The sequence below is a fragment of the Adiantum capillus-veneris genome, unplaced genomic scaffold (assembly GCF_014529385.1).
Source record: "Adiantum capillus-veneris isolate H3 unplaced genomic scaffold, ASM1452938v2 Hic_scaffold_390, whole genome shotgun sequence".
NCBI lineage: Eukaryota > Viridiplantae > Streptophyta > Polypodiopsida > Polypodiales > Pteridaceae > Adiantum > Adiantum capillus-veneris.
In genome coordinates, this window is record NW_028221489.1 from 21,714 (window position 1) to 46,291 (window position 24,578).

General features: G+C 44.1%; 1 protein-coding gene across 2 annotated transcripts in view; it reads right to left on the reverse strand.

Annotated features, from left to right (window-relative positions):
• Positions 1 to 291: 291 nt before the first annotated feature.
• The window catches only part of LOC147416899 (dynein regulatory complex protein 1-like), a 38,475-nt gene continuing 14,188 nt past the window's right edge, over positions 292 to 24,578 (reverse strand). The window contains exons 4-11 of one of the 2 annotated variants that reach the window (XM_086507980.1): positions 3,365 to 3,454; positions 3,056 to 3,190; positions 2,746 to 2,975; positions 1,641 to 2,178; positions 1,194 to 1,395; positions 911 to 1,109; positions 718 to 802; positions 292 to 582 (exon numbers count right to left, since the gene is read on the reverse strand). In XM_086507980.1, the coding sequence (XP_086364106.1) occupies positions 565 to 582; positions 718 to 802; positions 911 to 1,109; positions 1,194 to 1,395; positions 1,641 to 2,178; positions 2,746 to 2,975; positions 3,056 to 3,190; positions 3,365 to 3,454 (1,497 nt within the window). In that variant the 3' untranslated portion in view covers positions 292 to 564. Of the gene's footprint in view, positions 803 to 910; positions 1,110 to 1,193; positions 1,396 to 1,640; positions 2,179 to 2,745; positions 2,976 to 3,055; positions 3,191 to 3,364; positions 3,455 to 24,578 lie in introns of both variants that reach the window. The other variant, XM_086507979.1, reaches the window with a different exon arrangement.

The window sequence follows — 24,578 nt, forward strand, 5'->3', positions numbered from 1 at the left end:
CTACTTGCCAGTAGGCAGAGGGAACTGTGGCACCTCCGTCATGTGAATGGATCATTTGTCTTTAAGTTGCAGAAAAAAGCATTGGCAAGAGAGTGCTGGCTTTCTGCCGACAACATTTACAGCGGGGAAGACGCCACAGATCCTGACTGAATGCTGCATTCCCTGCTGGAGACTCCTGATCAAGCTCATCTGCTAGCAATTGTGGCTAGGCTACAAGTTACAACACGTGCCTTGATAACATTGTTTACTTACTAAGCATGAACAAAATTATGAGAGCTTTGTGAAGGAAGACATTACTTAAAGAATAAAGGTTTCTGTTTTCTATTCAGTCGACCAAATAATTACTTTTGCTTGTAAAGGATTACAATTTTAACAACATATAAGGGCGCTTTCAATTCCGTGTTGCCTTTTTGTCTCAGTGAAAACAAATACACCCAAGCACTACATGAGCTTTATACACAGTAATTCTTTTCCCTTGAAGCATACACACTTTGCAAATGCAGAATTTGTTTCTTCAGAAGGAACAAGCCAGTTTATTGCTGGTATATGCTCATTTATGGTAAATCAATGTCTCTTTGTTGCCTAAGACAAAAGGAAAAACTAGAATTGATTATTCACTTCCAAAAGACAAATCATTGGAATTTTACTTCATGTGTCTATTGAAGCAAGAAGAATAGAGTTTCTGAAGGGAAGGTTTGCTCTCGGAGTCGACTTAACTTTGGACGAAAGGCAGTGGTTTAATGCTCCTTGGAAGATTTTCCTTTGTTGTGAAAGATAAAAGACTTCATGCATTATCTTGGCTCTAAAACAGCAAACGATACACTAAGATTAGTTTGTGATTAATGTCCAAAACAAGAACACAAGACATGGCCTAGAACCCCATTAATGATTAGCTGATAGAGTTGCTTACCTATTCTTTAACAGCTGATTGTAGCTCACCATTGCCACAGCAAGAGAAGCCCATACATGGAGCACCTTGGGAGCAACCAAGTCACTGTAGCTTCGCCAGACCTTCTCTATTTCTTTTATACTAGGAACATCTACTTTACCTTTGACGATAGCCAACAAATGTTGAGAGGACCTTACAGAGTCGTTACCTGAGCTTTCCTCTACAAAATGAGAGCAGAGTTACGTAATAATAAAGGGTAAACGTCTGCTGCAGGTAGCATGGAAAGCGTAGACATCACGGGTACCTCTTTGTAATTGTTCATGTAAGTGCAAGGCTGGCACATCATCTTTCTTCATGCCACATGGTGCTTGGCAGGATGTGGATTGAGTTTGATCAGGCTCAGTTTTTCCTTTTCTCTCACAAGAGGACACAAAGAAAGTATCTATGTCTCTAGGGGGAGGACTCCAGACCCAGCCAAGCTGCTCTTCATGTATCTTTTTGTCCGCCTGCAAAGAACACAGCCCAAACTCAGATGGAAATGTTACAAGAACTTATTCTCCAAACGAACCTCTAATCGAAATCGGATTATTTTAGAGTTTAATTTATGTGTGTGCCAAGATAGTTTCTTTACTCGGCTTCGTTACTTAAACCTCTTTTTGAGATATATGAAAACGGTGACAATGCTTGGAACAACTTGGAAGTGATTGGATGTCAGTACAAATGAGGCCAAAAAAGCACTACACTGTCTTACATGAAGAAGCCTCTTAGCAAGAACTGCAAGAGAGTGATGATGCATGCGGACAAATTCCCAATACTGCTTTTGTTGTGCTGCCTCGAGCTGATGTTCCTTACTCTGAAGGTCTTGTAAGAGCCTTATAACTTTCTCGTAGTCACCTGCAAGCTTTGCATTCTGCAGAAGGAAGCGTTTTTCAAAATCATTATGCCGGGTTTTGAGAGTACATACGGTGTCCCGTTGTTTTGTGAGCTTTCTTTTTTGCTGGCCAGCAGTTATATAGTTATCATGGTCTCTCTCAACCAGCACTGCATAGTTGTAATCCAACTTCTCGGTGTTTAGCTGATAGGCTGCTGCCATGGATTCCAGATGCTGCTCCAGAATCTGAACATCTGTTTCCAGCCTGATTTTCAGCAGGTTGTAGTCCTCATTGTCTTGTGTCCGGATATTCTCCAAAGACTTTGTATAATCCTCTATGCGTTTGGTCAAGTCTACTTTAAGTGAGCACTCTGTAGTTCGAACCTTCTTCAGTAATGCATCTATTTCTGCTTTGTTTCTATATTACAATAAAATATAGAGTTCTGAGAAAACAGCTTTATCTCACAAATGCTCACATCGACAATTTAAAAGACCTTGACATGGTTGCTTTTGATTAGCTTATTATGTTAAAGTTCATGATGCCATCTGAGTTGCCGAGTTTCACAGTCGTGCTCTTCTTCTTCTTTCTACCGAATGTTGATCATAAACAAGAGAAAAGAATAGGTGTGATGCAGTTATCCAGTGCCCATAAACTTCAACATTCTCCAAAGTATCTCCATTTATCAATTTACTATAGTCATAAGTGGACAACAAAGAGTCTTAACATCAGACTTCCAACATGCATTAACTATTTTCTGCAAGTTTCTGTTCTTGACTTAATTTTTGGATGCACATAAACAGGTATTGTTCTCGGTGCTCAAACGTATAAGGTACATATTTAACATCAGACTTCCAACATGCTTTAACTATTTTCTGCAAGTTGCTGTTCTTGACTTAATTCTAGGATGCACATAAACAGGTACTGTTCTCAGTGCTCAAATGTTTTAAGGTACAATGATGCTTCATATTTACACTTAGAGCTAACCTCAGCATCAGATCTTTACGCTGTGCCATAAAATCAGCCTCAATAGTTGACAGCTCTTCAATATGAGTGTTATGAAGATTTATGACCTGTGCACCCATGCTGAGAACGAGTATATCAACATCTTTTGATTGCTGCCGGAACATCCTATGATAATCTTCATCTACTGCCTTCAGCTCTCCGTGAATCGCCTTAATCAGGGATCTTTTGGATTCTAGTAAGGCATCACAAGCCTGCACGCCTAACCTCAAAATTTGTTAGGAGCATATCAAGAAAATTGTCCCTTGATAGTTACAACCAACCATCATCTTACTTGACACTGCTCTGAGATATGTTGTGCAAGTTCTTGGGGAGCTTTACATGAAAGTAACTCTTCCCATTTTGTATGAATCTGCTCCATTTTTTCCTTGCAGGTAGAGTCTTCTTGAAGAATCTGAGTGCTGATTGTCTGAATTATAAAAGCCATTGTATTAGTTGTGCAGAATTTTTTGTTCAATCCTCACCAAGTTCACTGCAATTTCTTGAAGAGCATGTGAACTGTTTTATGTTCTTGTTTGTAAAACCGTAATCTCAAGTTATCGTCATGCGAAGGCTTTGGTTCCTAGTTTCATTGAAGTATTACCAGCTTCTTTTCATTTTCACCCGAGGCATAATTGGATTCTCCTTCACAAGCAGCAGCTCGCACAGAGTTCGCAGCCATCAACATTGAGCTCTGAAAGTCAAAAGTGTTAAAAATAAGCAGAGCATGTAAATGTAACAATAAGCTTAAAGCAGAACAATCTACAGGTGTAAAATAGCAGAAGATGACACAAAAATCACTCTTTAGATCCATTGTCTGAACATATCGCACTGCTAGTAAAACACCAAAGCTTACAGATAGCCCAAAAGCAGGTAATGCTTATTACAAAATTGGTGCTCTAAATGTAATTCATGTAAAAAAACATGCCACACCAGCAGCCATCCACATGCCACATCAGCACTTTATGGACAACCCATGATTTGCGGCAAGTTTTTCAGACGTCCATACAACCATGTACGGATCTCTGTTGTCTGCTCCAGTCAGCTCAGCTATGCTCCAAGAGGGTACAATCATGCCATGTTATTATACCTCGTGTTGTCAAGAAAATTGCGGTCTCGCCAGGAAAGTGCAAAACATCTAGCTGTGAGAGTTCGTGCTGAAAGTCATAAACACTTTCTAAAGAAGTGCTTATGTTGTTAACAAACCCTTTTCCTAAAGATGCTTCAAATAAAATACTTTTAAGTTCAACAATGAAAGCTCTACTCACACATAAGCAAAAACACATTCAAAACCCCAGCCTTATTCATGGAATCTTGCAGCCTCGCCTCTAATTGCATAGTTATAACTTCAATCTGTTGAGTGTAAAACTTGAGCTTCCTATCACAAAAGTGTTGATGTGGCATTTTACAGATGCGATGACGTGGCAAAACTGCCGCAATTAGCAAGTCTGATTTTGGGGCACTAAGTTTTTGGATCTAATGCATTTCAATGCAAGCTTTTTGTATCTGATGCTTTCAAGCCTAGGGCCTTTGAATATGAGACTTGGGGAGAGTTCTCGCAGATTTGCAGTTGCAATCGCAAAGCGTCTCTCTGCGGAAGTTGTACCTTTGTCAAGAGTAATATAAAAGAAATACCAATAAGGACGTCAAGGTTTTGGGGTCAGTGCATATGGGAGTGGAACTCCGCCGCTACGTGCCTATCGTGTGGATCTTCTCTCCCTCAGTTTCAAGTTGTGTTGAAGTGCTAAAGTTTGTTCCAGTTGGCACGTGATGCTACCCTCTACGCTTACAATGGTATCAAAGCATTAGTCGTTTGTTGTCATGGCAAGCAAACCGGTTGTACATGAGCCTACAACGGGAAGCTATAGAGTTGGAAGAAGAAGAAACGACAAGAGCAATTTGAGATGAAGAAACGGGAGTTCGTTTTTGCCCTAGAATGCTATAAGAACATGCTTTTTGACACTTTTTTGTGCTAGAGAGATCCCTAAAAATCTCTTCAACAGATAAGAATTTGGATATGCAACACAAGACAATCGATCCTCTTGATGGGCCCTATGCATTGACGCAAATGGATTATGATTCCACAAATTTCAAAATATTAGGCTTTTCAACAGCGAATTAGGGTTCTGCAGCATGTGTCAAAATTATGTTTTGGATGTTTTTAGCAGACAACAAGTAGCAAGATGGAGGAAGATGGAGTTACAAGCGTTTGAGAGAATAGGAGATGCAGACCCAATGAGAAGAACCACTTGTTTGGAATTTCGATCGAGATTTTTAATACTATTCTAGAATACTGTTTGGGAACTAGATGTGTGCATGACGGCAATGTCTACTAAAGAATCCCATTGAATTTTGTGAGTGTAATCGCACTTGATTACTCTTCCTTTAAGAGAAGGAGGGGGGGGGGGGGGGGGGGGGGGGGGGGGGGGGGTTCATAGAAGTGCTGACGTGGCATCCCATTGAAGAGGGATGATAATAAAAGAATCACGGACTGGTGACGTGGCAAGCCATACGGCTCTCTGTGATTTCCAATGCGATTTACTAAGGTGCTCATGTGGCAAAACTACACAATTAGCTTTGGGACGCCAATTTTGGATCTGGTGCTTTTCAACACTAGCCTTTTGTATCTAATGCTTTTAGGGCTGGATCCTTAAAATATAATCCTTGGGGGAGAGTTCTCACAAAGTCTTTCTCCTCGGCAGTTGTACCTTTGTTAAGAGCAATATAAAAGAAATACCCAAAGGGGCGCAAGGGTTTTGAGGCCATTGCATCTGGGAGTGGAACTCTGCTACTCCGTGCCTACCATTTCTCTCTCAAATTCAAGTTCTGTTGAAGTGCTAAAGTTTGTTCCATTTTTGTCTTTCCTATTGGCACGTGGTGCCACCCTCTACGGTTACACTTCCTCCCTCAATCGCCTTCATTTTGATTTTGAAGAGATTTTAGCGTCCTATTATTCAAACCCATATATAAATTTGAGGAAAGAAAACCCTAATTCACACCCTCACAAGCCTAGAAACAAGAAGGACGAGAGGCGGGACTATACTACACTTGCATAAAGAAACCATGAAGTGAATACACAAAAGAGGAAGAATTCTAGGTTTTTCAACCATAAGCAAGCAGTCCCCCTTGCTTCCCCACACACCACTTTTGATTATGTGTCAATTTTCATACAAATCTCCTCAAAATAGGCTATTTCTAGCCATTTTAATGCCATTTCGGCCAAAAATGACCCCCTTTTTTGGCAATATAAAAGCCAAACAACCTTTAAAAATCTCCAAATTCGTAGAAACCTTCTTTGAATTCAAATTTCATATCAAACATAAGTTTTCCACTTGGCATAATCTCTCAACACATCCACGACAACCGTGCATGCTAATTACTACTTTTGGCAGTTTTTATCCACATCAAACTTTGTGGGCCAAACTAGTGTGTATATACATTATTAAACTAGATTAGGTATGTTCTCTAGTAGGCATGTTCTAGAGTGTGAAAACACGCAACACCGTCATGTCTAGGGCCATGATAAGGTATGTACACGACAGAAACCGCAGCAACCACCTTCACACATGTCACACTATGTACCTTGTAGCATTTGCTCCCATGCTTCAAAAAGCATAAAAAGTAAGATAGACTTTGTCAGATTAGGTATGTTCTATAGTAGGCATGTTCTAGAGTGTGAAAACACGCAACACCGTCATGTCTTGGGCCACGATAAGGTATGTACACGACACAAACCGCAGCAACCACCTTCACACATGTCACACTATGTACCTTGCTCCCATGCTTCAAAAAGCATAAAAAGTAAGATAGACTTTGTCACTTCACATTATGTACGTGCCACGAAACGACAGTGTAGTCAAAACAAACATCACAATTTGAAAGAGTAAAACATCTTTATTCGAACAAACATTATTATCATATGTACATATGTAGAAGTCACCAAGCAGAGTACCGCCAGCTTACTACCCACAAAAAATGTCAAAAGACATAATCGATTGACTTATTCACAATCCTAATTGATACGTTGACAAGAGACGTTGATGTATTGTGGAGTTTCTTATGATGACAGAATTGATTGGCTCTATTCACAATCCTAGCTGATTTGTTGATCCAAGTTCATCGCTTGACTCTATTCAAAATCCTCGTGGATCCATTCGCTATGTAGTAGACATTGCACCAGACTCAACCGTTGAATTGGCCTCAGCCCTTGGAGTGGTCGCAGCTAAACCAAAAACCTCAAGATAAAGCTCTAACACTTGTGGAGTATCTGCCGAGTCCTCCTCCTCCATCCACTTGGCATCAAGAGTAGGGCGATTCCTACAATTCACCAAGTATTTTCGGATTAACTTTCCTTTCACTTTCCTTTCCTTATATACTGAGAGCTACTCAGGTTGAAGGATTTCTTCCGTCTCTTCTACCTCTGGATGCTCCTCAGGCCCGACGTAGTTTCGTGCCCGGAGGTATTGGCCCCAAAGTCGGGCGCCCCTTTCAGTATTTATTTTTACATTAATAATTGAGCAAAGTACAAAGGGTCCTCTTTGCTCAGTGCTCCCACGCAAATCTGAGAGAAGGGAGGCCTTGGTTACATATTTATAGGCTCTGGGCTTTCTCAAAACATGAAAAGCTTCAGTCTCAAAAGCGTTTGGTCCAAAAGCTGGCACCCCAAAAGCTGCCAACGCATATCGCAAAATTCTGGCCAATGCCACGTCAACAGCCAGCAGAAATTGCGAAAATGTCTATACAGCCCTGCCATGTTAGCACGGCACGTCCTTGCTTTATTTTTAGCGTTCTTGCGTCCCCTGGGCCCCATCGGACGGGGTCCATAAGTTGGTATGGGAGATACCTCACGGACATGACGACTACACATGGGTTAGCCATACTTAATGGCTTACAGCGATTTCCTGGAGCAACCGGTTTCACATGCTTTCCACACAGACACGGGGCCAGTACAGTGGACTATGTTATGGCACAACCGAGCTTTATTCCTTGTATTCAGGATTTCATAGTGGGAGCCAGACCAGTGGGTGTAGCAATGGATCGTACACTTTTGACATTTTCTGTTTCATTTCAGTATAGTACAGCCCAGACATCAGGAGGTAGGTCATATACCCGTTATACATTTACACCAGAGACTGACTCAGTTTATACAGAGGAGATCTATAGCCGTCTATACACAGCTGGTCATGGCCTCTTAGTGGAGGAATGCACCACTTTACTGACTGAGACACTGCATGGTGCAGCATCAGAGGCATACCCACACACTCAACCGGGTCGGAGGTAATATTCTGGGAGCATGCCCTAGAACAGTTGGTATGATGAGGAGTGCAGAGAGATGAGAGCCTAACTTCACAGGGATCTTCTTTTAGGAGTCATCACTTACAGACAATCTCGGATTGCTTCCCGACGCCTTGTGCGACGGAAGAAACGAGCTTACTTGGCCCACATGGAGCGAGACTTGTATCAGTTGTTCTTGAGTAGAGACTCAGGAGAGACATGGCGATTCTTTCATGAGCACTCCCCTCCCCCAGTGATTACTTCTCTTGATGTGTGGGGCCAGTATGCCTCATCGTTATTGTAAAGTGTGAGCTTTGTCCTAAAGTGTGAGTCAAGGAGAAGAGAGTAAATTTATCCCACATGCTGTGGAGCAAGGCTGTAGAGCTACTTAAAGCTCATTTCATGAATGAATAAACACAACTCTATTTTGCACTACATGCTTGTCTATGGTAAGCTTGTGCTAAGCTAAGTCAGTACTCAAGATTGTGTTTATGAGTCCAAGCTAATTCTATCTTGGAACCTAATTCACTTGAGTGATAACCTTGCTTACACACACACTCACACATTGACGCTATGTTTCTCTTTCATCCACCACAGCTAGCACGATCCAATTCCTAACATTTGGTATCAGAGCTTTAGGTTATGCTAGCTAGATTTATCATCATGCATTAGTGTGTTAATCATTAGCATCTCCATTAGATCGATTAGCATTTCATTGTTACGGCCCATTGACATTTTCATAACTAGTTGCATCTCACTAATTAAGCACTAATCTAGTTATGTGTGGGCATGTCCTTGGCACACCCAAGAGGCCACTACCCTCCATGGCTAGATAGGCTTGATTAGGGAGAAGATTAGTATCCAATTTTTGCATGCTCTAGTCATTTTTGTGTCCTAGTTTGCACCTTCAATTAATCTCTCCACCTTTGCAATCACCTAACAATATTGACCTCATCTCGAAGTACTCGACGCAAGCTCTCCGTAGAGCCTTATAGCTCTTCAATCCGAGCTCGGGAGCCCCTTCATCTCTATGCCCAAACTTTTTCCTAAAAATAGGTGTGTGTGTGTGTGTGTGTGTGTGTGTGTGTGTGTATGTAAACCTGCTGAGCTCGAGCTTAAGAACTTATTTTTCGGAGGCTCTTCACAAGGAAGCCTATTACCAAGCTTCAAGGAGGGTTTATTTCGAGCATCAAAAGCAAAAACAAAGAGTTATTTTCCCTATCTGTAGAGGGGCACAAAGAGTTATTTTCCCTATCTGTGGAGGGGCTTCACCGACGGTGAAGAGGAGCTTCACAAAAGGGAGTAAAGCTTTACCAAAGAAATTTTCCCTCTCATTCTCTCTGTCTCTCAACTTGCAATAAAATGAACCCCGCCGAGCACAACTTTAAATAAATTTTCAAATTCTTGTGCACCGTGTAAAGAGGTAGACACTGGCTAGGAGAGTCTCCTAAGCTAAAACCCCTCTATTAGCACAAATGGGGGACAAGGGAATAGAAAAATTCAACGGGGAAGGGTTTCACACCTGCAAACGAAATTAAGAGGCTATCTTATGAAAAAATGTTTGTGGTCTGTCATCAGCACTTCCTTAGAGCAACAAGCCGAACCCGATGGAGTGCACACTAGGGCATCTACACTCATAGCAAGTGCACAGAACTTGGCCAAAGACGAACAAGCGTTAGGAATCATCATCACCTCCTTGCATGACAATTATGTGCATTTCATAGACGAATGTACGCATGCACATGATGCCTGGCATGTTTTAGAAAGCAATTTTGGAGCTAGGGCCAAAAGAAGCAAAGTTAGTCTTAAAAGACAGCTTTACAAAATTACTATGATTGAAGGGGAGGACATTGCTAGCCTAGTGAATAGGCTTAAGAGCATTGTCACCCGAAGCTCACTTACATCCAGGTTGAAGTGCCAGAAGATGACAAAGTGGCCATACTATTAAGTACACTTCCACCTTCTTATGACCACTCAGTCACAATTCTTGAAGAAAAAGAACCAACGCCACCATTTCAAGATGTCATTAACTCAGTCCAAGTAGAAGAAAGAAAGCAAAGAGGTTCATTAACCTCATCAAGAGGAGTTTTTATTGCAACATCCTCAAGGGGAAGGCATTCGTCATCAACATCGACAAACGGAAGAAAGTGTTATGAATGTGGAAGAATGAGACATGTAGCGAAAGACTGCTACACAAACAAACCTTGCAACAAATATGGTAGGAAGGGACACCCTCCTTCTCGGTGCTACTCAAATGGAGGCAGTAGCAGTGGAGAAAGCAGCAGCAGTAGAAGCAACAGCAGAAGCAACGAAGGGAAGAGACCTGACAGAGGATCAGCTCACATAGTAGAAGACCAAAAGGATGAAGACGAGAGCAACATTGTCTTTTATGAAGACCCATTTTGAAGATGCAGCCTCTCTACTTGTAAAGGAGGACTTTTTCCTGTGTGGATTTTATCATCCTGTGTGGATTTTATCATCCTTTGTGGATTTTTCCTGTGTGGATTTTATCATCCTGTGTGGATATCACCATCCTATGTGGATTTTGTTAGCCTGTGTAGATATTACCATCCTGTGTGGATAGCAACTTGTCATCCTGTGTGGATTCTGCATCTTCAATATCTTGTCATAGTCCAAACCTCGAGCGGAGGATTGTAAAGTGTGAGCTTTGTCCTAGAGTGTGAGTCAAGGAGAAGAGAGTGGAGCAAGGCTGTAGAGCTACTTAAAGCTCAATTCATGAATGAATAAACACAACTCTATTTTGCACTACATGCTTGTCTATGGTAAGCTTGTGCTAAGCTAAGTCAATACTCAAGATTGTGTTTATGAGTCCAAGCTAATTCTATCTTGGAACCTAATTCACTTGAGTGATAACCTTGCTTACACACACAGTCACACATTGACGCTATGTTTCTCTTTCATCCACCATAGCTAGCACGATCCAATTCCTAACAGTTATATACAGTTCCTGGACAAGACCCCAAATCCTACAGAGCCATGCCCACCTACCAGCACCTTCTTTAGCACTGAGATGGTAAAGAGAGCCATTGACAGGATGAGGACCAGCAGGGCATATGATTATGATGGTCTAGTAGCAAAGCACTTTACACATGCTAGAGATATGCTGGTAGAGGTTCTTGCAATGTTGTTTAATCGTGCTATGTGTGAGGGGTTACCTCAGACTTGGAGGTTGTCTACTATTGTGCCTATCTTCAAAGCAAGTGATCCTACAGAGCCTGGGAATTACCGCACTATTATGGTTGGGCACACATCACGGTTGTATGCATCCATTCTTAAGCAGCAGTTCAGTAACTGGGCAGAGGGTGAGGGTGTACGAGCAAAGGGCCAGGCCGGTTTCAGGAGGGGTTTCTTCGATCTTGATCATATTCTGACACCTAGAGCTATCATTGAGGAGAGCAGGTCACATGGGAGACGGATTTATTGTAGCTTTGTGGATTTCCGCAAAGCATTTGACATGGTACCGAGAGCTAGATTGATGCGCAGATTGCAGGAGATGGGGGTGCCCATAGTGTTGATTTGGGGGATTATGGCTCTATACAGATGAGTGATGGGACATGTACGCACTCCGGAAGGAATATCTGATTTAGTTCACTCCACCATTGGGGTGAAATAGGGTTGCCCATTGTCTCCTACTCTATTTGGTATGTATGTTGATGAGGTGTCTGATTACATTGACAGAGAGGGTGATAGAGGTGCCCAGCTGGCAGGGACGAGGATCCCATTATTGTTACATGCTGATGATATTGTGTTGATCTCTGACTCACCAGAGGGTATGCAGCGACAATTGGATGCATTAGACAAATTTGCAGAGGATAAACCTTGGTAAAACCAAGGTTATGGTGTTTAACACCACACCACAGTGGATCAGGAGATCAGAACCGACTTTCATATATGGTCAAGAGATTGTAGAGTATACAGATGCATACACTTACCTTGGGGTTGTCTTCACTGGGCCGGGTTTTCTTTGGGGAGAGCAGCAGAGACTAGACTAACTAGAGCTTTTGCGGCATTGGGAGGCTTAGAGAGGATGAGTTCGCAGGTTCAGTTCCAGGAACCTCAGACAAAGTTGTGGCTCTTTGATACCTTAGTAGCCTCAGCTATGTTGTATGGGGTGCAAACATGGGGACCTTCAGTAGGCCAAGATGGTTGGAGACGTATGGAGAGGCCCTTGGTATCTATGATCTCTCAACTGATAAGAGCCAAGGCCTCCGTACCCCACGCTATCATTCGAGCTGAGCTAGCTGCCCCTCCTATGGAGATTGAGGCGCTTACCAGACCAGTCTCCTTTGCGCACAGCTTGTGGGATACTACTAGAGACAGATATGCTAGACCGGTCCTTGAGTCTTCCAGACAGTTAGTTCTTCAGGGGGACACTTCATGCTGGTATGCACAGATGACATCATGGTTTCAGACGCATGGTTTCACCATGGACAGGCTGCCCTCTTTCCAGTACTCTCTTCAGGCACCCTCGATGTCTCTTACACAGGTGGAGATTACTAGACTCATTCATCAGGACCTGATCCAGCTGGATACCAGGAGGACATGGATAGAGCCGCCACAGGAGTTGGGCACGAAGATGGCTTTCTATAGAGAGCATCTTCTCCACCTCACAAGAGATGGGTTTGTGATTCAACCCAGCTACATGGACATACATATGTCTCATGGTTTGCGGTGTGCCATTGGTCAGATACGCACATCCTCACATCAGCTAGAGATTGAGACTGGTAGATTTAGAGGGATACCTGCAGACAGCAAGATATGCCGCTTATGCTAGTTAGAGCCAGAGACAGAGCTACATTACATATGTCATTGCACACTGTACTATGAGATACGGGGCCATTTCCACTGCTTATTCAGAGAGGGTTTCAATCCTTTCTCTAGGGTCATGAGTTGTGAGGATCAGAGATGTCTTGGGCTATATCTACTTGAGTTACACAGATATAGACACTTTACTGGGGAGAGATAGAGAGAGACAGTCCCAGAGACAGATTACAAATTTCTTTTCACTAGATATGGGACAGCCAGAGGAGCAGTCATCATTGCAGAGCTCGGCCCACACTCATTCAACCACTACCGCCACTCTCATCGACCGAGCACTGGAGCTACGGAGATCTAGACGGCCACGATTGAGGAGAGGAGCTACACAACATCGACGGAGACTACAGCAGAGGATTCAAGCCATACTCTCTCGATATCCAAAGTGCAGATGAGGATGGATTCTAGTAGTAGTTTCTAGTTCTTTTGTACCCAGACATGGTATTAGATTCACCATTTTGTAACAGATTGGTCTCATAGGTCATTTTGGCCTTTTGAAGACGTTAATATAACATTTCATTTCATCTACACAGCATCGACGGAGACTACAGCAGAGGATTCAAGCCATACTCTCTCGATATCCAAAGTGCAGATGAGGATGGATTCTAGTAGTAGTTTCTAGTTCTTTTGTACCCAGACATGGTATTAGATTCACCATTTTGTAACAGATTGGTCTCATAGGTCATTTTGGCCTTTTGAAGACGTTAATATACCATTTCATTTCATATCTCTCTCTCTCTCTCTCTCTCTCTCTCTCTCTCTCTCTCTCTCTCTCTCTCTCTCTCTCTCTCTCTCTCTCTCTCTCTCTCTCTCTCTCTCTCTCTCTCTCTCTCTCTCTCTCTCTCACAACCGGCTGCTTCGGGAAATCGCTGTAAGCCATTAAGTATGGCTAATCCATGTGTAGTCGTCATTTCCACACAGAAATGGGGCCAGTACAGTGGACTATGTTATGACACAACCGAGCTTTGTCCCCTGCATTCACGATTTCACAGTGGGAGCCAGGCCAGTGGGCATAGCAGTAGATCATGCTCTCTTGACACTGTCCGTTAAATTTCAGTATAGTACAACCCAGACACCAGGAGATACGGGGCCATTTCCACACCAGAGACTGATTTCGTTTATACAGAGGAGATCTGGGACCGTCTATTGGAAGGCACAGTTGGCACAAATGGTACAGGCCTCTCAGTGGAGGAGTGCACCACGCTACCGACTAAGACATTGCACGGGGCTGCATCAGTGCCATACCCACACACTCAGCCGGGCAAGAGACGACATTCTGGGAGCATGCCCCAGAATAGTTGGTATGATGAAGAATGCAGAGAGATGAGAGACCAGCTTCAGAGGGATCTTCTTTTAAGAGTCATCACTTACAGACAGTCTCGGATTGCTTTCCGACGCCTTGTGCAACGGAAGAAGCGGATGGAGCGAGACTTATATCAGATGTTCTTGAGTAGGGACTCCGGAGAGGCATGGAGACTCTTCCATGAGCACTCTCCTCCCCCAGTGATTACTTCACCTGATGTGTGGGGCCAATATGCGACATCATTATATACGGTTCCGGGACAGGAACCCCTTCCAGACCCTACCAAGCCTTGCCCAACTACGAGCACTTTCTTTACGCCTGAGATGGTACGAAGGGCCATCGACAGGATGAGGACCGGGAAGGCATATGATCATGACGGTCTAGTAGCGGAGCACTTTATACATGCCAAGGATATGCTGATGGAGGTTCTCGCAGTGTTGTTCAATCGTGCCATGTGTGAGGGATTACCTGAGACTTGGAGGTTGTCTAATATTGTGCCCATCTTCAAGGTTGGTGACCCTACAGAGCCTGGGAATTACCGCACTATTATCGTTGGACACACATTGGCACGACTGTATGCATCTATTCTGGAGCAACACCTGAGTAGCTGGGCAGAGGGCGAGGGTGTACGAGCAAAGGGTCAGGCCGGCTTCAGGAGGGGTTTCTCCACTCTTGATCATATTCTGACACTCAGGGCCATCATTGAGGAGGCCAGAGCACATGGGAGACGGATCTATTGTAGCTTTGTGGATTTTCGCAAAGCATTTGACATGGTACCAAGGGCTCGATTGATGCGCAGATTGCAAGAGATGGGGGTGCCCATAGAGGTAATTTGGGGGATAATGGCTTTGTACAAATCAGTGGTGGGACATGTACGCACTCCAAAAGGGGTATCTGATTTAGTTCACTCTACTATTGGAGTGAAACAAGGTTGCCCATTGTCTCCTACTCTATTCGGTATGTATGTGGATGAGGTGTCTGATTACATTGACAGAAAGGGTGACAGGGGTGCCCAGCTGGCAGGGACGTGGATCCCATTGTTGCTTTATGCTGATGATATTGTACTGATATCTGACTCACCAAAAGGTATGCAACGACATCTGGATGCACTACGCAGTTTTGCAGAGGATAGTGGACTATGTGTAAACCTAGGTAAAACAAAGATTATGGTGTTTAACACCACACCGCAATGGGTCAAGAGATCAGTACCTACTTTCAAATATGGTCAGGAGATTGTGGAGTATACAGATGCATACACTTACCTGGGGGTAGTCTTTACTGGCCCGAAATTTTCTTTGAGAAGAGCAGCAAAGACTAGACTAACTAGAGCCGGTGTGGCTCTGGGAGGAATGGAGAGGATGTGTTCGCAGGTTCAGTTCCAGGAACCTAGGACAAAGTTATGGCTCTTTGATACTTTGGTTGCCTCTACTATGTTATATGGGGTGCAGGTTTGGGGACCTTCTATAGGCCAGGATGGTTGGAGGCGTATGGAGAAGCCCCTGGTATCTATGATCTCTCGGCTGATTAGAGCCAAGGTTTCCGCACCGCATGATATCATTCGAGCGGAATTAGCTACCAACCCTATGGAGATTGAGGCGCTCACCAAATCAATCTCCTTTGTACACAGTCTGTGGGATATTACCAGAGACAGATTAGCCAAGGTGGCTCTAGAGTCCTCCAGACAATTAGCTCTTAATGGGGATACATATGCTGGTATGCACAGATGGCATCATGGTTTCAAACACATGGTTTCGACGGACAAGTTGCCTCCTTTTCAATACTCTCTACAGGCACCCTTGAGGTCTCTGACACAGGTAGAGATTAATAGACTCATCCGTCACGATCTGATCCAGCTGGACACGAGGAGGACATGGATAGAGCCGTTACAAGAGTTGGGCACAAAGATGGCTTTCTATAGAGAGCATCTTCTCCACCTCACGGGGGATGGGTTTGTGATTCGACCTAGCTATATGGACACGCATCTTTCGCATGGTTTGCGTTGTGCCATTGGCCAGATACGCACGTCCTCACATCAGCTCGAGATTGAGATTGGCAGATTCAGAGGGACACCAGCAGATAGCAGGATATGCTGCTTATGCCATCTAGAGCCAGAGACAGAAGTACATTACATATGTCATTGCAGAGTGTACTATGAGATACGAGGCCGTTTTCACTGTCTATTCAGAGAAGGTTTTGGGCCTCTATCTAGGGTCATGAGTTATGAGGATCAAAGATGTCTTGGGCTATATCTACTTGAGTTACACAGCCATAGAGAGACTTTACTGAGGAGAGCTGAAGAGAGACATCCCCAGAGACAGATCACACATTTCTTTACACTAGATATTGTACACCCAGAAGAACAGACAGAGGAGCAGCCAACGGCGGTGGAGAGGTCTACCCGCACTACTAGCATTCTCATAGACCGAGCATTGGAGCTAGGGAGATCTAGACGACCCCGAGGAAGAAGAGGAGCTACACAGTTTCAAAGGAGGCTACGGCAAAGGATTCAAGCCATACTCTTTCGTCGTCCAGAGTGCACATGAAGATGGATCTCTACTCCCCTCCCATATTGTCTTCACATTGTACTGCTTAGTTTAGGATCCCGCAGTATTTATATTTAGTTATCCGAGTTCAATTTATTTTGTTAATCTGACTTTGTATCAGATACACCGAATTGCATGGTGCAATTAATGCTTTTCTTTTAGCATCTGTTTTTACACATTTTCATAAATGCTTTTATGTAGTGTAGCTAGCACGCAAAAAAGCTAATGTCGAACGGAGTAAAGCAGTTGGCCGGCAAAGATTGCTTTGCTTCAATTTTGCTTTCTTTTAAAGCAAACGCATCTTTTTTTGCTTTCGCTTGTTTGCTTTCTCTATCGCATCTTTTTCTTTGCTTACAGCTTGCTTTCCTTTTCTTTTAAACGGTGTTTCTTTGCTTTAAAACTGCTGACAACATGTAGTGCGGGGGCAGGATTCGAACCTGCAGTCTTCAGGTCATGAGCCTGACGAGTTGGCCATTTACTCCACCCCGCAATCTTGGCCTTGGCGTTTGGGGTTGGTTGCCCACCAGCATAGGGACCACCTAGCCTACCATCGGTCCCGAGAGGTTACGTTAGCCTAGCACCTAAAGATCTAAGGGGAACGATACTCCCCAGGCGGGATACTTAACGCTAAGTTAGCTACAGCACTTAGGGGTTGATACGCGCAGCGATTAGTCTCCATCGTTTACAGCTAGGACAGGGGTATCTAATCCCATTCGCTCCCCGCTTTCATCTCTCAGTGTCAGTGTTGGCCTAGCAGAGTGTCTTTGCCAAAGGTGTTTAAATTGATTTCTACGCATGAAATAAATTGGAGCTTTACTAGTGGAGTGGTTTTAAGCCTTTTTTTTTATCGTTGCTACATTCACGTCGTCATCAATGGTAAACTACAAATAGTCATCAGATCCCTCCCATTTTCTATGGATCCATAGTTTAGTTCACCTACTTATTCTTATTGGGTAGTTCGTTAGGTTGCCGAATCCTCCTCAGGTAGCCTCGTCGGAACGAAATGAAGAACGAGAGTGAGATGTTGAAACTGCCTTCATTTCAAAATGAATTCCTTCTCAGAAAATGATTAATCATGTGGATAAGCTGATACCGACTCGTCAATCTCCTCCATATTCAATCCGCCTCATATTATTGACGCAAAGGCGGGAAACTCGTTGTATCGGTAAACCCACGCATCAATTTGGGATATTTTTCATTTTTCCATCTGCGTTGCTTTTTTGCAATCCGGCAAATTGGTGGGGCGCAACGGCGAAACTTTGAAAATGAATTTGCAAGGAAAAAGGGTAAGATTTCTTTTCGTAAATTTCTTTTTGTACTTGTAGTCGAAATCGATTGAGAAGAGTTCTCCCCCTAACAGTAATTGAATGACGAGGAGCCGTATGAGATGCGAATCTCACGTACGGTTTTGTATAGCGACATTATAGCTGTCGACTATCTCACAACTACACCGAAAAAACCCAACTCTGCCCTACGTAAAGTCGCCAGGGTTCGATTAACCTCCAAATTTGAGGTAGCGGCTTACATACCATGTATTGGCCACAATTTGCAAGAACATTCGGTGGTCCTCGTAAGAGGCGGAAGAGTCAAAGACCTGCCCGGCGTTAGGTATCACATCGTTAGAGGAGCCTTAGATGCTGTAGGAGTGAAAGATCGTAAAAAAGGGCGTTCCAGTGCGTTGCAGAGCATTGTCGCAACTCGTATCATCGCAACGATTCCGTATCAATTGTTCTAATATGTTAAATGTGTAGCCGACCCAACATTGCCAGGGGACCGAAGCCTGCTACTGCAAAGATTGACCATTACCCGTCTATTTGTGTGAAATAACTTGGTGTCTAAGGTGTTTTACTTCAGTAGGTTAAGTTGAGTTTTACCCGGACTCCCACCTGATAAAAAAAAAAAGCCTTTTCCTTCCGGAACAGGTTCGGGTTAAGACTACGAATATTTGACGGAGACTTTGCCTACATCTACCGATTGGATCGGGAAACCTACGGACATTGCTGGTGAGATAACTGAATTGCAAGATTTTTCCTTTCCATGCCTATTTCTTCTTCCTCCGTGGAAGAGAGGGAGACGGATACTCAATGTGCAATGAGTAAATATGATTTATGTGATGAATAAAAATTGGTTGGAAACCATAGTTATTACCCAATCATATGGAAAGCTGTATTCGACGAAAGTCGCACATGCAGTTTGGAGGGAGATCCCCCACTAACCGGTGGATCCACTCTACAATATGGAGTGAAGAAGCCGAAATAGTAGCTTAAAACGGGAAAAGACATAAAAAAAAATTGGTTGAAGTCTGACGTAGTTGTAAACTCGTGGTACATCGGAGCAGTGTAGCGAACGAAATTAGAAATATCGAATCGGATCCAATTTATTGCAATCGATTGGCAAACATGCTAATTGATCGTATCCTGAAAAAAACGGCAAAAAATCACTAGCTTATCAGATTTTTTATTAGGCTATGAAGTGGATTAGATAAAAGACAAATAGGAACCCACTGTCTGTTCTGCGACAGACAGTGCGTGGGGTAACTCCCGATGTAGTCACAGAAACCAAACGTGTGGGTGGATCAACTTATCGAGTTCCCATTGAAGTAGTACCTACAAAAGGAAAAGCTTTGGCCATCCGGTGGTCATTGATCGCATGTCGAAAACGCTCAGGTCGAAGTATGGCTTTATGGTCGAGTGATGAATTGATAGATGCCACCAGAAATTTTGGGAGTGCCATACGGAAGAAGGAAGAGACACATAAAGTTACGGAAGCAAACAAAGCTTTTGCCCACTTCCGTTAGTTTTGCTTAGATGAGATTAGTTCCAATCCACAATCTTTTCGTTGTGGATTGGAATCGGGGCGCAAGTATCGGGGAATCGAGAAACACTACGCAGAGATGGATGAGTGAGGGGTTGACGACTACTCTTCCTCCTTAGTTCGTCAATTATTCCAATATTTACAATACGTTGGCCGATGCAAAGCTGCGGAGTGCTTCGTCCATGAAAAGGCTTGACGCAGGATTCTTTTTTTAGAGACCAAAATTGATTAGGGGCGTGCATTACCTAGGAGAGAAATTTCATTTCTCCCTCTCCCCTTGTTTTAGGGAATCCAGGTTGTGAAATAAGTGACAAAAAATTTTGAGATACGGGGAAAAAGCCTCTGTATCCAAGAATTCTAGAGACTCAATTGATTTTGGTTGACACGGATAGGTTTTTGTGATATGCTACATAGTAGCAGGCTTACTAGCCTGGGGAATCACTAATTCCTTTTCGAAAACCAAAAATTCCCATGACCACAACTTTAGAACGACGCGAAAGCGCAAGCCTATGGGGTCGCTTCTGCGACTGGATAACCAGCACTGAAAACCGTCTTTACATCGGATGGTTCGGTGTCTTGATGATTCCCACCCTACTAACCGCAACCTCTGTATTTATCATCGCCTTCGTCGCAGCTTCTCCCGTAGATATTGACGATATTCGCGAGCCCGTTTCTGGTTCTTTGCTATACGGTAACAACATTATCTCTGGCGCTATCATCCCTACTTCTGCAGCTATTGGGTTACACTTCTACCCAATCTGGGAAGCAGCTTCCGTCGATGAATGGCTTTACAATGGTGGTCCCTACGAACTGATCGTTCTTCACTTCCTACTTGGTGTAGCTTGCTACATGGGTCGCGAATGGGAACTAAGCTTCCGTTTAGGTATACGCCCTTGGATTGCTGTCGCTTATTCAGCTCCAGTCGCAGCTGCTGCTGCCGTCTTCCTGATCTATCCAATTGGTCAAGGAAGTTTCTCTGACGGTATGCCTCTGGGCATTTCTGGTACTTTCAACTTCATGATCGTATTCTAGGCTGAGCACAACATCCTTATGCATCCTTTCCACATGTTGGGTGTAGCTGGCGTATTCGGCGGCTCTCTATTCAGTGCTATGCATGGTTCTTTGGTAACTTCTAGTTTGATTAGAGAAACTATTGAGAATGAGTCTGCCAATGCAGGTTATAAGTTTGGTCAAGAAGAAGAAACTTACAACATTGTAGCTGCTTACGGCTACTTCGGTCGTTTGATCTTCCAATATGCTAGCTTCAACAATTCTTGTTCTTTACACTTCTTCTTAGTTGCTTGGCCCGTGGTAGGTATCTGGTTCACAGCCTTAGGCATCAGTACTATGGCATTCAACTTGAATGGTTACCCATCACACGGCTCTCCAACTTAAGTTACCTTAGGGAAAAGGATCGCTCTGGGCACAGGCAAAGGTTTATTATTCAACCATAATGATTGCCGTCCAAACATCCTACATCGAGACCTCAAGACAGCGAATGTGCTTCTTGACGAGGCGCTAGAGGCTCACGTCGACGACTTCGAGATGGCGCGGTTAGTGAGTGCATGTGACACATATCTTATTGTGTTGTGCTGTGAGCGCAGGGGACACCTGGATATGTGCTGGTACTACCAGACTCCCAAATGCACAGACAAAGGCAATGTGCACAGCTTCAGGGTGTTTTCAGAGCTAATGACAAAAAGGCAGCCAACATGGTCGTCGGGAGCGACCGACAAACTATTGAATGATAGCTCTCGTAACCCCTCATATACTATATGACCTCCGGCTCGCCTAACCCCGATAAGCTCAACTCAGATAAGTCTAACTCGGATAAGCTTAACTCAGATAAGCCAGACGGCCAGACGGGGGCTTGCCCCTGACCAACACCACCTAACAAGAAAAGAAGGCACGGTAAGGTTTAAGGTTGCGTTTTGCTCGCAGGACTTGTGGTTGCCGTGAAAGGGATAGCGGGTGACGGGATTCAGAAGGCGGAAAGCAAATAAAACGAATCCTTCATCTACTAAAGCTACTTCAAATTTACTTAAAGCACCCGGTTCTTCATCTACTAAAGGCCTGAAGCACCTGCATCTTCACCCATGACTTTATCCACGTCAGGTACTTTGCTCGAAGTAACAGCACCTTTCATCCACGTCAGCTAGTTCACTCGAAGTACCTGTTCCAGACTCAAAGTCTGTACCGTCGAAATCGGCTTCTTTTCTTTGGGTATATCGACAGAAACTGCAGAGAAAAGACACTTACTTGAAGAATTAGCCGCAGCTCGTGGCACCTAATAATGGAGGCGCGCTAAAAGTCAACTAGAGGCCCGCAAACCACCTAATCTATAGGTTAGATGATCTATCTCGAAAGATGGAGAAACCCAGTAGAGTAGTTCCAATCCTGCCCTGAGCATTCCACTTTCACGAGAACTGGTATGGTAGCTTCGCAGAGTGGGTTCGATGATGAATCATCAGATTGTTGATAGAAATAGACGATCAACGTTAAAAAGTCGAGTACCCCACCCGGGTTCGGTTCATCCAGCCGCTATTTTCTTTTAATGGCGGAGGCAGAACAGGCGCAGTACGACAGGGAGTGGATTTGTAATCTTGGGGAAGGGAAGGGTTTGATTGCGTGCTTGACAAGGCTTTCGCACAACAACTTCTCTGGCGCTCTCTACTCCATTGCGGCGCCCTTTCTTTCATGGCTTAACGTTTCAAACAACAGCCTTTCAGGCAGCCTCCCGATGGGTATCGGCCAATGCAGGACACTTAAACATCTTAACATTTCCTTTAATCAAGGAACTGGCGAAAATACCTCTTAAAGCCTTCTTATTATCTACCTTGAACCTCACAACTGCCATAGCTGGTAGTTGCTCAGACCTAACTCTATTAGATCTCTCTAAAAATTTTATAGCAGGCCCAATTCCCACATCCCTCAGCTCCTACCAAAGCTTGCGCCATGTCAACATCTCCTTGAACTCCTGGAAATATTCCCACCATCTTCAACCAGCTAGTAAGCCTAGAGGTGCTTTCCGTCTCCAAAAACAATCTCACAGGCGCAATACTACCCGATTTTGGGGATTCTTTACACCAACTTAAGAAGCTGGATCTTTCGGCAACAAGAAGAAACAAGGTAATCCCAATTGCCGGCTCTGCATAAGCTTGTATTGAGCTTCAACAAGTTCACGGGGCCTCTTCCTGCATCCCTCCCCAACTCCAGTAGGTTAAGGGTACTTGACCTCGGTGCAAATGCCTTCACAGGAAGTATTCCTGGCAAGACCTGTGGTCCTTCGCTCCGCAGATTGCTATTAGCAGACAATGATTTGTCTGGGGTGGTGCCCTTGGAGAGCTGCAGCAGCCTTGCTGCAATAGATGTCAGTTGCAACTTTATGACTTGCGCCTTCCCGACACCGCTACCGGCTATGCCTAACATGAGAGAGATGGTTATGTAGGGCAACTTTATTGAACAGGAAATACCCATTGACATCCGCGGCGCAACAAGGCAATTATGGCTACTGGTGCTCAACCTCAACCTTATCAACGGCACCATCCCGCCCACCCTCTCAAACTGCAGCAGCCTAAAGTAGCTAACTATTTCAAATTCAAACAACCGTCTCACAAGTTACATTCCGCCGGAGCTGGGGCTTATGCCAAGAATCAATTTTCTGCATCTCAACAACAATTCATTGTCGGGCACAATACTGCCTACACTTGGGAACTCCAGGTATCTATCGTGGGTTGATCTCAGCGGCAACGAGCTAGATGGTGCCGGTGAGGTGGTTATGCGACACCAAAAGCTTTTTGTGGTAAGGAAAATATTTCATTATACTTTCTTTGGATTGAAGGGAGCTTTGAACTAAAATAAACTTTGGACTGAAGGGAACTCTTTCTCCTTGGACAGGAGAGAACTACCCTAGGCTAGGAAGCCACCTCACCTTAAATTGGACGCGGGTCTATGAGGTTGGACGTGGGTGCATTTGAGGAGAGTTTCAAAGACAAGGATATTGTGTTCTTCTCAGAGACTCATCAGGCCCCTGGACAGGTAATGCCACATGTGGTGGGATACAGATGGGAAACAGCTCACAGGACAAATGCGAGATCTGAGCACGGGAGTAGAGGTTCAGGAGGAGTAGCAGTGCTATTCAAAGAGGAACTACAACCATTACTGCATATTGTACGAAGAGATGATCATGCTAGATATATGTGGGTGAGACTGAGACCTGACACAGGTCGATTCCTATATATTGCCATATGTTACTTTCCTCCCAGTACATCAATGTATACCGCATCCAGAGGGCAGTCTCCTTTCTCTATCCTAGATGATGACATTTGGGAGTTTTCAAGGGATGGTGATATCATTCTCCTAGGGGACTTCAATGCTCGAACGGGCAACTCGCAGACAGTCTTCTACGACACCTCAGATGAGGTGCTTCGAGAGCTGGATGCGGGTGAGTTGGGGCTTGACAGATGCTCAGATGACAGAGAGCAAACGGAGTATGGGAGATACCTCATGGAAATGACGACCACACATGGATTAGCCATACTTAATGGCTTACAGCGATTTCCTAGAGCAGCCGGTTTCACATGCTTTCCACATAGACATGGGGCCAGTACAGTAGATTATGTTATGACACAACCGAGCTTTATCCCCTGCATTCAGGATTACACAGTGGGAGCCAGGCCAGTGGGCATAGCAGTAGATCATGCTCTATTGACACTGTCCGTTAAATTTCAGTATAGTACAACCCAGACACCAGGAGGCAGGCCACACACCCGCTATACATTTACACCAGAGACTGATTTCGTTTATACAGAGGAGATCTGGGACCGTCTATTGGAAGGCACAGCTAGCACAAATGGTACAGGCCTCTTAGTGGAGGAGTGCACCAATATACTCACCGAGACGCTGCATGGGGCTGCATCAGTAGCATATCCACACACTCAGCCGGGTAAGAGACGACATGCTGGGAGCATGCCACAGAATAGTTCGTATGATGAGGAATGCAGAGAGATGAGGGCACAGTTTCAGAGGGATCTTCCGTTAGGAGTCAT